A 13,874-nucleotide genomic window follows, 5' to 3' on the forward strand; every position below is an offset into this window, starting at 1 on the left:
ACTTTATGGGTGTTTTGGCTATTTTCTTGCTTGGGACCTCCATGCCTCACACAGCAACTCCATACAGCCAAAATCAGAAGGTCCCCCCTAAGTGGGGTGGGCCTTCAGATGCTCATCAGCAAGTCTATATACGGCTGATGGACCGACCTACAATGACGGGGCTAGCTGAGATACCACCATCAGAAACCCCTCATCTCTAGGCAGGGGAATAAAGAGGTGGCGCATGGCACATGCTTGATTTGGGCAGATAACACTCTTCCACGTATCTGAGCCGCCTTAGCTGGCTACTCGTCCCCAAGTCATAATAAGTGACTTTGTGCCGGTCCAAATATTTTACCAAATACCAGTAGGCATGCTGGCACTGGCAGGTCTATATTCGTAAATGGGAAAATGAAAGTAGCAGGATTGGTGGTGTTGGCTGGACGCCCAAGGCTGGCTGTGAGCCAAGGTCATGTCAAGTGGTCAATTGCTCGCTCTGTGACCTCACACAAGCCTAACAACTTTAATTTCATTAAAGGGAGAGTTTCAAAGAATTGCCTGGAAAGTACTGACTTCTCAGGCAAATATTGATGTGTGATTTATGATTCGTTTGTTGTGTAAAATGCAGTAAACACTTGTTAGTTGGGTGGGTTTACCTGTGTCTTTGCTACATTGGAACTGTTGCTTGTGTGTTTGCACCAACTTGCCCTTGTAAGGCTTTTGATGTCACTGTCACACTCAGTCACATTAACAGTGAATGGAGCCAAGAGTGTGAGCTTGGCTTCTTGCCCTACAGTTAATGCCTTCCTGAAGTGCCTGGCTTCCAAAGAGTGGCCGGCGTTGGATGCAGGCCGCCTACTCATGTCTCTGTGCAGCGCTTTACGCATACCTCTGTGCAGCGCTCTACGCATGCCTCTGTGCAGCGCCCTACGCATACCTCTGGGCAGCGCTCTACGCATGCCTCTGTGCAGTGCTCTACGCATGCCTCTGTGCAGCGCTCTACGCATGCCTCTGTGCAGCGCTCTACGCATCCCTCTGTGCAGCGCTCTACGCATGCCTCTGTGCAGTGCTCTACGCATGCCTCTGTGCAGCGCTCTACGCATGCCTCTGTGCAGCGCTCTACGCATCCCTCTGTGCAGCGCTCTACGCATGCCTCTGTGCATTGGTGCATTGTAAGATCTACTCAGCTCTCTCTCTGTTGCCATTTCAGGGTACAGGTCGCATGGAATGAGACAGTCCAGGGCTATATGTGGCTGTGGGTCCCTGCAGAGACCGAGCCAGGGTCCCTGGTGACGGTGACCCTGCAGGCCACGTCGGCAGAAGGGGCGCACAGTAACTTTGCCTTCCTGCAGCTGCAGGTGACGCAGGCTGCTGAGGTGAGAGAAGTCTTCCACTTTCATCTCCTGGGCGCTGCCGGGGAGGGCTCAAGCTCTGATGGGCGGGTTTCACCATTACTCACACATTGTAGATATCGTACGATGCACACTTACATGTGATGTGGAGGGTAACCTTGTGTTCATCTGTTAAACCTATCAACTGATCAATCAATCGATCAATCAGGGTTTTATAAAGCATGCTACTCACCCGTGAGGGTCTCAAGGTGCTGGAGGGGGGATTATTAATTGGTTATTGATTAAACTCATGCCCCAGTGTCTTCTGGGAAATGTGCTTTAGATGTTGTAGGGCACGCAGATTTCATACAGTAATGAGCCTGGGCTGGAGTCGTGCCCCGAAAATGATGTAGAATGCTGTGCATGTCAATTTCAGTCTCCTCTAACTTTACATTTTGCTGTGACCCCCCCTACACAGAGCGCCAACTTGGAGAGCCCCATCTGCACCGTAACCTCTATGGTTGAGGACTGCGGCGATAGCGACAAGCCGTGTGACGTGACCACCTGGAGGGCCACTCTGCGGATCCAGGACACCGTCGGCATCAAGGAGCTTCACGTGATCCACGGGACAGGACGGGCCTCCTATGGGGCAGACGGCCAGGCGGAGAGGGTGCTGTACACCTCCGACTGCTGTTCGATGGACGCAGTGATCCAGGTCACCAACAGGAAAGAGCGATCCGGGACATGTAGAATCTCAGCCTCAACGGTGGGGCCCCCGAAGCCAGTGGGGTCAATGGCAGAAGCCAGATGGACGAGTAGTTGGGCCACATTGGCCCTAGCAGTGATGATCTGTGCTCATGCAGCAGTAGGGTAGGCTTCGTACAAGCTGGCAGGCTGGAAGTCTTAATACTACGCTACGCCCTTGCACCAGTGAAGCTGGGGTGGTGCTGTGAGTGAAGTATGGCCGTGCTTCCATTTGTAAACATTTCCACCCAGTCCCGGAGCCGGTCGGAAGGTAGGCAAGGGGCCAATGCTGGAAGCACTTCCCAACCCAAGTGATGTTGCTTCACCAAGTAGTGTATGGGTCCCAGCGATCACGCGACAACCATCCAACGTAGCGTCTGTGGGGGATTCCACTGCAATAAACTTTTCCAAGATGGAGATGATTTGTAGAATTTTAAGCAAACCTTCCAAAATACACAACTAAAAATCGATGTTTAAATTTTTTTGAGTTTTACATAGCGCCAACTAGACCCGAGACATCGGGTATCAGAGCACTTTACATGAGCACCAGTTTCGTTACAGGTGGACACATTCATTTTTGTTAGGCACGGGGAGATTAAGTGATTTGACCAGAATCACAGGATGTTGAGTGTCCATGCGGAAACTCGAACCCGGTTCCCCAGCTTTGAGGTTGACCGCTCCAGCCTTAAGGCTACACCCTCTCCCCATCCTCTCCCCATATCTTAGATGCAGTTTTGAAACAAAGCTCACGGTGTAGCTGGTACAACCTGTGATAAAACGTGATAAAACGTTGTGAACCAGAGATATTCAATTCCCGGTAGAAACACTGGATGTACAGAAGAAGAGAAACCAGAGATGTTTTATGGTTTAAAGGGGCATAGCTTAAGAGGGGGTGTTTGGGGTGTTACACCCCCTTAATAAATGTGTTTTTTAATAAATAATTTAGTACAGGAGCTTTCAGTCAGGTATGTTTAGGTATTTCCCCAGGGATTTAAAATACTCACTCAAATAAAAACACACACACTCACTGTGCAATAATAATTTTTGGTGCCACCACATCTCATGACTGCCCTCTCGGAGTCTCTCAGCACCAACGGGCAAAAGTGCCCCTTATCTCTCAATCAATCAATCAGTCATTTGTAGAGCGCGCTACTCACCCGTGAGGGTCTCCAGGCGCTGTGGGGGCGGGTGGGGCGGGGGGGCTGCTACTGCTTGGACAACTAGATCTTGAGAAGTCTCCTGAAGGTCAGTTGGTCTGGGTTTGTCGCAAGTGGATGGGGAGGGTGTTCCATGTCTTGGCGGCGAGGTGGGAGAATCATCTGCCGCCGGTGGTCGTTCGGTGGATGTGTGGTACGGTGGTGAGGGCGAGGTCAGCGGAGTGCAGCTGCCGGTTCGGGAAATGTCCAATCAGAAGTTATTGCTAAACACAGGGCCCCCCTCCACAAGTCAGAGCCCAGTGTGGCCACACCGGTCTCACTACCCTAAAGCCAGGCCAAAACTTGGTTATTTTATAGAATACTGTGGTTGAAGTACCCCTCACAATTCGCACCCTTTCCCTTAAGCCCCCACCATGCGTCGCTTCTTATGTAATGATTAACATGATATGCCAGCGTGATTGTCGGAAAATCTGAAGCTACACCCTCCCCCAGTCTTACTGACCAACCTACACCCCTGTGGGTAGAGTGGGCAATTGCCCAGGGGCCCCACCTTGCAAGGGGCCCCTAGGGAAAGTGAACTTTCTCTTTATCTAGCTTCTCTCTATTTCCATCTTTTAGCCTGTCTCCTCTTTGTCAACCACTACCTCAGAGTCTTTCTCACTTGTCACGGTGGCATCTTAAGAATTTTTGGGAGCTCTGGTAAGACGTATTTCAACTGATTTTGTGCACACTGCGTTTCTTAAAGTTTGTTTAGCATAATGCAGGGTTCAATTAGCAGAAAAGTGGCAGTACTGTTATGAACAGGGGCCCCAAAATGTGTCTTTGTGGGGACTCCGAAAATTCTTAAGACAACACTGAGAGAAACACAAACACTTGAAAACCTTTGTCAGAGAAGGAGGAATATTTATCACAAGTATGACGGCATAGGTGATGCTGGGAGACAAAGGCCAGATTCCAAAAACAAAGACCCAAAGAAAATGTCCCCCTCAATAAGGTGCCATAAGGAAAGTGACCCAGGGCGTAGGTACAGATTCCGTGCCATGCCTTAAGGATGTTGCCCCAGAAGATACTGCTCCTGAATGCCATTCTAGGAGAGAATAGTGTCTGGGACAGTCTATCAGGGTACATCTGTCCCAGAATTCTGTGCAAGAAGTTAACATACCCCAGGAAGCCCTGGCAGGAGGACACCATACTCCAAACTTTTGCCAGGGCAATTTTTCCCATTGTACACCTTGGTAGATTAAAGATCGCCACAAGAAATATAGTGTCAGGCGAACATAGGCCCATGATAATGTGCCACAGGAAAGCCTGTCCGCATGGTATTGAGCAGGAGAAATGCACTCATAAAGTGCTAGAACACGACAAAATGACCTCTAAACTGGGGTCTATGGGCGAGATGCCGTCTCGAAAGTAAAAATGTATCCAAGAGCAATAGTGATGCTGGCAACCTCCAATGCCTGTTAATGCACCTTTCATTCCACAGAGGTCCAGTATTCATGAGTGCCCCCACAGGGCAGGCAGAGGGTATGTTTTGGTAGGGCACCATGCCCAAGGCACCCTGGTCTTCTCCAATTTCCTGTGTCGCATCCAACTCTTCATCTTTTAATGCTCCAAGCAATAATTGTTAGGTGAGGTTACTCTGCTTTGCAGTGCCTAGAAGTGAAAGAATAGATTACCACCCTGTAGGACACTGGAGGATAAATAAAGACACATTATTTTCGGTCTCTTTTTGGGTGTCTCCTCTTGGTTGGCCTTCAGTAGTTTCTGAACGGCCAGACTTGCTTTCTTGTACTTGTGCTGGAATTTCAGGGACACCCCGTGACCTTACATCTTTTGGGGAATTTATTTGGATAGGTAGAAAAATGTTAGAGTTTTTTGTTGTTGTTAAGAATAGTAAAAACAAACAAACTGTTTTTCTTGCCACCAGTGAATTTTGGCAAAAAATGGCAAGTACATCAATTTGTTCTCACTGTCCCCTTCTGTCAGATGATGTCTTCGAGAAGTTGGCTATCTGTTTTTGTCAATTCCTTGTAAACAATAAAGTCAATGATAAAAAATGTGAAATTCATTTTGTCTAATTTGCAAAAAAAAGTTGTTGTTTAAACACAAAGTTTACATTTTGCTTACAAGTCTTACAAACAAACCTTCATATGACTTTCTAGTTCTGCTAACAGTTTTGGATAACATTATAGTGTTTTCTTTTATCGAAAGTTACATAAGGGGCATATTTACAAAAAACTGGCAGGGAGCAGAGGCATGCCAAATTTGGCAGTGCCATGCTATGACATTTTCAAAATGCAGGGATGCACCGTATTCAATCAATCAATCAATCACGTGTTTGCTAAGCACTACTACTCACCTGTGAGGGTCTCAAGGCGCTGGGGTTTAGCCGGATCGAGTCCTTCAAGGAGGCGGTCTGTCGAAGAGTCAGGTTTTGAGGTTTCTTGTGAAGATGGGTAGAGTTGTTGTCTGTCTGAGGTGGAGAGGGAGAGAGTTCCAGGCTCTGGCTGCGAGGAAGGAGAAGGAGCGTCCGTGTGATCTGGTCTTTCTGGTGCGGGGGACCACAGCGCAGGAGAACTGGGCTGATCCTAGGGTCCTTTGGGGTGTGTGGAATTTGAGTCGGCTGTTCAGGTATGCTTGTCCGGTGTCATGGAGGCCTTGTGAGCGTGGTTGAGCATCTTGAAGGTGACTCTAGCTTCGATAAGGAGCCAGTGGAGGGTAAGCAGATGCCGGGAGATGTGGCAGTGTCTTGGTGGGGTTGAGGACCAGTCTTGCGGCGGCATTCTGGATGTTCTGTAGCTTGCGTCTGAGGTTTTTGTTTATTCCGGCATAGAGTGCGTTGCCGTAGTCGAGTCTTATGGTCACCAGGGAGTGACGTTCTTTCTGTGTTTGAGGGGATCTATTTGAAGGGCTTGCCTAGGGTGTGAAAGCAGGAGGACGAGACGGCGTTGATCTGTTGGTCCATTTTGAGTTCGGAGTCCAGGATGAATCCCAGGTTTGATGCGTGGTCCGTGGGGGTGTAGGGACTTCTGAGGGCGGGGGGGGGGGGCACCCGGTGTTTTTCCAGGCATTGGGGGTGTGGGGCCATGATGAGTACTTCTGTTTTGTTTGTGTTTAGTTGAAGGCAGCTGTTTTTCATCCATTTGGCGACGGCTTCCATGCCTTCTTGAAAATTGTGTCTGGCGGTGTTGGGTTCGTTGGATAGGGAGAGGATGAGTTGGGTGTTGTCTGTGTATAACACAATGTTGAGTCGGTAGGTTCTGACGATAGGGGCGAGTGGAGCGATGTAGACGTTGTAGAGTGTAGGGCTGAGGGATGACCCCTGGGGGACTCCGCAGGTGGTTGGTGTAGGATCCGGAAAGGAAAGAGAGTGAGTCTGACCAGCTGTGTTCTGCCGGAGAGGAAGGAGCAGATCCAGTCTAGGGCCTTGTCTTGAATCCCTGCGTCGTGGGGTCTGTGTATTAGGGTGCGGAGAGAGACTGTGTCGAACGCCGCTGAGAGGTCGAGGAGGATGAGGGCTGCTGTTTTTCCTTTGTCCAGTAGGGTACGGATGTCGTATGTTGTGGCAAGGAGGGTGGTTTCCGTGCTGTGGTTTTGTCTGAAGCCGGATTGGGAGGAGTCGAGGATGTTGTGCTCTTCGATGAATGTGGCGAGTTGGCTGTTGATGGCTTTCTCGATGACTTTCGCTTGGATGGGGAGCAGGGAGATGAATCTGTAGTTTTTAAGGTCGGTGGGGTCCGCCGAGGATTTCTTGATGAGGGGGTTGATCTCAGCGTGTTTCCAGTCTTGGGGTAATGATGCAGTTGCCAGAGAGCGGTTGATGGTGTGGCGGAGCATGGGTGGGATGGTGTTGGCGGCTCTGTTGAAAATGTGGTTGAGGCAGGGGTCCGTGGGGGCCCCGGAGTAGATTGAGTTAATCGTCTTCAGTGTGTCTTCGGTGGTGAGGGCTGTCCAGTTGTCGATTGTTGGCTTCATGGTTTCGGGGTGGTTAGTGAGGGTTCAGTGTGTTGGTTGTCTTCACTGAAGTTGTCGTAGATGCCCTTGATTTTGTGGTGGAAAAAGGTGCACACTTTGTCGCAGAGGTCTTGTGAGGGTGGGATGTCGGTGGACTTGCTGGAAGGTTTGGCGAACTCCTTGATGATGTTGAAGAGTTCTTTGCTGTTGTGTGCGTGGGTGGAGATTCGGTCTTCGATTGCTTTTTTCCTTGTTTTTCTGATGAGTTGGAGGTGGACTTTGGTGACGGCTCTGAATTTGTTGTGGGCTTCTGTGGATTTGGTGTTCCTCCAGTCTCTTTCAAGGCGGCGGCAGGTGCGTCTGGGCTCTCGAAGTTCTGTGGTAAACCATCTAGCTTTCTTGGCGTGGGTGTTGTTGTTTTTCTTGAGGAGGGCTAAGGTGTTGGTGCTGTCGGTGATCTATCTGTGCAGGGTTTGGGCTGCGGCGTTGGGGTCATCGTTTTCCGCGACGGTAGGGGTTGAGTGATCAGGTTAGCTGGTCTTCAGTGATTCTGGTCCAATTTCTTTGTGGGAGCAGGTGCTGGTGTCTGTGGATGGTGGGTGTTCTGAAGGTGAAGTGGACGCATCGATGGTCGGTCCATGGGAGTTATGGTGTGGCTGAAGGTGATGGAGTTTCCTGTTGTGAAGAGGGGGTCGAGGGTGTTGAGTGCGTGAGTTCAGCCACGATCTGGCGGAGTCCAATGTTGTGGAGGTTGTCCCGGAGTGATGTGGTGTTGGGGTCCAGAACGTTATCGAGGTGGAAATTGAGGTCTCCCAGCAGGGTGTAGATGGTGGATGCGATGGTCTGCGGGGAGATGATGTCTGTGATGCATTCGGAAAAAGGTCCGTGGGGTCCAGGGGGTCGCTAGATGAGGGTTCCTCGGAGGGTGGTGGTGGGGCTGGCCAGTATCTCGAAGTGAAGGTGTTCCATCAGGTCTGTGGACTCGTCTGGGAGTGTGCTCAGGCGGAGGGTGGATTTGTGGATGATGGCGATTCCTTTTCCCGGATGGCTGGGGCGGTCCTTCCTGGAGATCTTGTATCCTTGGGGGATGGCGATGTCCGGTACCGAGGAAGTGTTAGTCCATGTTTCGGTTAGGAACGCTATGTCCGGGTTGGTGCTGTCGAGGAGGTACCAGATTTCGGTGGCGTGTTTATGGAGTAATCTGATGTTGAGGAGGATGTATTGCAGGGTCTTTGGTTAATGTGTGTTCCTGCAGTCAGGTTGTGCTGGGTCTGTGTTCCTGGCAGTGCTGTAGGTTTGATGGCAGCGGTGACAGCTGAAGGGTCTGTGGGTGTCGGCCGGCGAAGCTAACTTGCAGTTGTTGCAGCCTGGGGTGAGTGCATGGAGTGCCGCTGTCTCGTAGCATTGACGGGGCGGAGATACAAGGTTCCAGGCACTGGTTGCGGTCGGGCGCAGACCTGGCGTACCTTCGACGTGCCAGCGGCGGGTCCATTGCATGGACGTGCAGCGGCCACCATTAAGTCGGGGTCAGGGAGGGCTGGACAGCTGGGAGGCGGGAGCAGGGAGGAGAGCTGGATTGGGCCAGTCACGCTGGTCATGCTGGGGGGAGGGCCCGCGGGGGCAGCAGCGGCGGGGAAACAAACAGGTGGAAAAAGGCAGCGAAAAAGGTCAGAAAGAGAGGGGAAAGTGCCAATAAGGCAGCAAAAGTGCACGCAGAGTGGAGGAAAGACACAGAGGAGAGTGAAAGGGGGGAATGAGGGTGAAAAACGAGTGAAAAACGGAGGAAAGACACAGAAGGAGAGTGAAGGGGGAGATAGAAACGAGGGAAAAAACGAGTGAAAAAGGAGAGAAAGGAGACAGAGGTCCACTGGACCACCAGGGATGAGGCGCAGGTATAACCTGCGGGTGGGGGAGGGCTTCAAAACCCAACACTCAAGAGTGCAGGGGCTCAGGGGAGAAACAGTAAAGAAGAATCCACCCCCGGGAACGAGGGAGACGGGTGTCACCTGCCAAATGATAATAATGGAGCGTAGCCACGTCTCCAAATGATAACAAGAACCACACTAAGTTCAAATCAGGGGAGAATGCAACAAACAAAATTACCAAAATTGTAATACAAAAAACAATGTTTATTCAGAATACTGTACATACAAATGTTTTCATTTGTCAAAGGATGCATCACAAAGCTAATAAGGCAGACATACAAAAACAAATGTATTGTGCTACAAACATTCAATAAAATACCCACATTTTTTTTAAACCATTTTTGAGCCAATATATATGTTTTCGGATTTTGTAAGAGACCTACTCCAACCCCACGCACAGAGATCTGAACGATAAAAACAGACCTCAGACACATACACAAATACTCTCATCCGTCTTGCTACACATATGCTCAACAAACTCACATACAGGAATGACACAATAAATATATACAGCCAAAAGCAAAAGGAGAAAGGCAGAAACCCAGAGAATAAGTAGTAAGTTGGGCAATGGTACATCGGTGTTCACAAAGAATTATTGCCCAATGGTCTCTGTCTTGCACGGCGCCTCACTTAATGGTGGAGCTGTGAGGGAAGGAGAGCAATTTCACAAGAATATGGCGAACCCCTGTGTTTCGCCCTAGTGCTGTTGCAAAAAAAGCTGCCTAGCGCTGGGGCAGGCACCCTGCCACCATTTTGCAAGGGTGCCTGCGCTGCAGGTATGATTGTTTATGTGCAGGAAGGAACTTCTTCCTGCACATACACAATAAACAAGCATTTGCAATGCAATTGGTCTCGCCTTTGGGACCTTATATGTATTTAGCTATGCAGCCCATTAGCCTGGGTGCTGAAACATCAACTGTTCTTTAACATGGGGGGGGAGGTAAGCACCAAATTGCATGACACACCAGAAATGGGAACACATGCAGAGAAACATTGCCTTTCAGCAGGAAATGTTATAGTCCAAAGCTCTGTTTTTAATATAAAATCAGGGCCTTCGGTGGTCATATCACTGAAAATAGAAGATTTGAAAAAAATATTATTGTCTACGGGTGCTCATGGAAGACAATTTCCATGGACTGAAATCTAGAGAATGCTAAAGTGATTCTAGTATTTTATTGACCTCTGATAGTTATTTTCTATCAAGAAAGTGAAATAGAGGCAGTTGCCAGAAAAAAAAGAAAGTCACTCACCAGAAAGTATTCCTGGTATTTTACTGGCCTCTACTGGTCGTTTTCTATCAAACCTGTTAAATAGAGGCAGTTGAATAAGCAGAAAGCAATTCTGTTATTTTTCTAACCTCTACTGGTCGTTTTCTATCAAGACAGTTAAATAGAGGCAGTTGAACAAAAAAAATAACCCCCGAAGGGAAAGCAGACAAGTCTTAGGGCAGATCCCCCGAGCCCACAAAGTACATACACATATATGTATATACTAAAGCATATATGGCGACCGTGCGAACGCGCAGCGATCAGGCGCAGCGGGCGCGCCGATTGTGCGCCGAAGGCGCGCCAAAGGTAAGCCCGTCTACGCCCGTCCGCGCCTGGACCGCGCCCAGTGCCAGGACCCCTGGACCTCGAAGACCCCGGCCGACCCGCCAGACGTACTCCGCCGCCACCCTCATCGCACTCAACACCGGCCGACTCCCAGAATGCCATCAAGCCACACCACGACGCACCCACGGACCTTTCAGCTGCCACGCCTGCAAATTCACCTGCATCCGGACCTGCCTCGCACCAGCAGCCGCCAAGTCGAACACCAGCAGCACCCACCTCAAGTGCATCCTGCTCAACACCCGCTCCGTCCACAGACACGCCATCGAACTCTGGAACCTCCTAGACGCCACAGCCCCTGACGTTGCCTTCCTCACAGAGACCTGGATGAACGCCTCTTCAGCTCCCGACATCGCCATCGCTATCCCGGAGGGCTACAAGATCGTCCGGAGGGACCGCACCGCCAACCAGATGGGAGGAGGCATCGCCATCATCCACAGGAACACCATCCGCATCACGACCAGCACCGACGACACCCTGACCACCGCCGAACACCTGCATTTCCAGATCCACACCGACCCGAACACCACCCTCAGAGGCACCCTGATCTACCGACCCCCGGGACCACGCACACAATTCAGCGAGGACATCGCCGATTTCGTCAGCCCGCATGCCCTCCCCTCCGCCGACTACATCCTTCTGGGGGACCTCAACTTCCACCTGGAGAACAACAACGACCGCAACACCAGCACCCTGCTCGACAACCTCGCCAATCTTGGACTCAAGCAGCTGGTGTCCACCCCCACCCACCTCGCCGGACACACACTCGACGCAGTCTTCTCGTCCTGCACAGACATCGACTTCAGCCACGCCACAGAGCTACAATGGACGGACCACAGCTGCGTCCACTTCACCTTCAAGAGAACGACGACCCACCACCACCAGCAACAGGCCGCCCGCAGAAGCTGGAACAAGATCACAGCAGACCAGCTCACCACCTCCCTGAGCCAGCACCCTCCTGCCAGCTCAGCGAACCCCAGCCAGGCCGCCGACAACCTCACGAAGTGGATCAGCAACTGCGCGGACGAACTCGCCCCGCTGAGGACCCCGCCCAGCGGACCCGGCAGCAAGAAAGCCCCGTGGTTCACCGACGAACTCAAGAGCTCCAAGAAGAACTGCCGAGCCCTCGAGAAAGTCTGGAGAAGGGATCCTACACCGGACAACAGGACCACCTTCAAGCTGGCCACCCGGAAGCACCACCAGCTGATCCGCGCCGCCAAGAAAACTGCTTTCAAGGACCGGCTGAACAACAACGCACACAACTGCAAGGAACTCTTCAACATCGTGAAAGAGCTATCCAACCCCAGCGCAGGAAACAACGACATCACCCCATCGCAAGACCTCTGCAACTCCCTCGCTTCATACTTCCACAACAAGATCGCGGACATACACAACAGCTTCAACAACCAACCAACGCACACCAAGACCGAACAACCACCCCTTACCACCACCCTCCACGCCTGGACCCCGATCAGCACCGAGACATCATACGCACGATGAACTCCATCCACTCCGGATCACCGACCGACCCCTGCCCTCACCACGTCTTCAACAAGGCTGACGCTGTCATCGCACCCCACCTACGAGACATCATCAACACTTCCTTCGACACCGCCACCTTCCCTGAGAGCTGGAAGCACGCCGAACTCAGCGCTCTACTCAAGAAACCCACAGCGGACCCCACCGAACTCAAGAACTACCGCCCCATCTCGCTCCTCCCGTTTCCAGCCAAAGTCATCGAGAAGACCGTCAACAAGCAGATGGCCGCCTTCCTCGAGACGAATGGATCCCTCGACCCCTCACAGTCCGGCTTCCGAGCCAATCACAGCACCGAGACCGCCCTCATCGCCGCCACCGATGACATTCGAGCCCTGATGGACAACGGAGAAACAGCGGACCTCATCCTCCTAGACCTCTCCGCAGCATTCGACACTGTCTGCCACCGCACCCTGGTACAGCACCTCAGCAACGTCGGAATCCAGGACAAGGCGCTGGAATGGATCATCTCCTTCCTCGACGGAAGAACACAGAGAGTCCGTCTACCACCGTACAAGTCAGAGGCCACCGAAGTCATCTGCGGCGTCCCTCAAGGATCCTCACTGAGCCCCACCCTCTTCAACGTCTACATGAGCCCCCTCGCGGCCATCGCACGCCAACACAACCTCAACATAATCTCCTACGCCGACGACACCCAGCTGATCCTCTCCCTGACCAACGACCCCGCCGCCGCCAGAGCCAACCTGCACGAAGGGATGAAAGAGGTAGCCGAGTGGATGACGACCAGCCGCCTGAAACTGAACTCGGACAAGACGGAGGTCCTCATCCTGGGCTCCTCACCCTCCGCCTGGGACGACTCCTGGTGGCCTCCCGCCCTGGGCACCGCACCCAAACCGACGAACCACGCACGCAACCTGGGCTTCATCCTGGACTCCTCCCTCTCCATGACCAGGCAAGTCAACGCCGTCTCCTCGTCGTGCTTCAACATCCTGCGCATGCTTCGGAAGATCTTCTGGTGGATCCCCACGGAGACCAGGAAGACCGTCACCCAGGCCCTCGTCACCAGCCGACTGGACTACGGCAACGCCCTCTACGCCGGTACCACCGCCAAGCTCCAGAAGAGACTCCAGCGGATCCAGAACGCCTCAGCCAGACTCATCCTCGACATCCCACGAACCAGCCACATCTCCGGACATCTGAGAGACCTGCACTTGCTCCCCGTCAACAAAAGAATCACCTTCCGCCTCCTCACCCACGCACACAAAGCCCTACACGACCAAGGCCCGAGCTACCTCAACAGCCGAATCAACTTCTACGCTCCCAAACGCCACCTCCGATCAGCCAACCACGCCCTCGCCGCCGTCCCCCGCATCCGAAGAGCGACTACAGGAGGAAGGTCCTTCTCCTACCTGGCCGCCAAGACCTGGAACTCCCTCCCGACCGACCTGCGCCTGACCCAAGACCACCTCTCCTTCAGGAAGAAGCTGAAGACCTGGCTGTTCGAGCAGTAGCGGCACCCCCCCACCCCCAGTGCCTTGAGACCCTACGGGTATGTAGTGCGCTCTATAAATGTCAGTGATTGAAGCATGTACAAGAGGTCTCGAATGCTCGACCTAAAAATAGCGATTTGCACCTTCTATGTGTGCTGCAGAATGCAGTGGAAAGAGAAAACAATGA

General features: G+C 52.0%; 1 protein-coding gene across 1 annotated transcript in view; it reads left to right on the forward strand.

The window, feature by feature from the left end:
• VWA7 (von Willebrand factor A domain containing 7) overlaps positions 1 to 5,266 on the forward strand; it is a 158,392-nt gene extending 153,126 nt beyond the window's left edge. Inside the window, exons 16-17 of the mRNA XM_086924649.1 lie at positions 1,190 to 1,355; positions 1,789 to 5,266. Coding sequence (XP_086780775.1) covers positions 1,190 to 1,355; positions 1,789 to 2,184 — 562 coding nt within the window. The 3' untranslated portion in view covers positions 2,185 to 5,266. The remainder of the gene's footprint in view (positions 1 to 1,189; positions 1,356 to 1,788) is intronic.
• Positions 5,267 to 13,874: the final 8,608 nt, after the last annotated feature.

Source organism: Lissotriton vulgaris, chromosome 5 (assembly GCF_964263255.1).
Source record: "Lissotriton vulgaris chromosome 5, aLisVul1.2, whole genome shotgun sequence".
Taxonomy (NCBI): Eukaryota; Metazoa; Chordata; class Amphibia; order Caudata; family Salamandridae; genus Lissotriton; species Lissotriton vulgaris.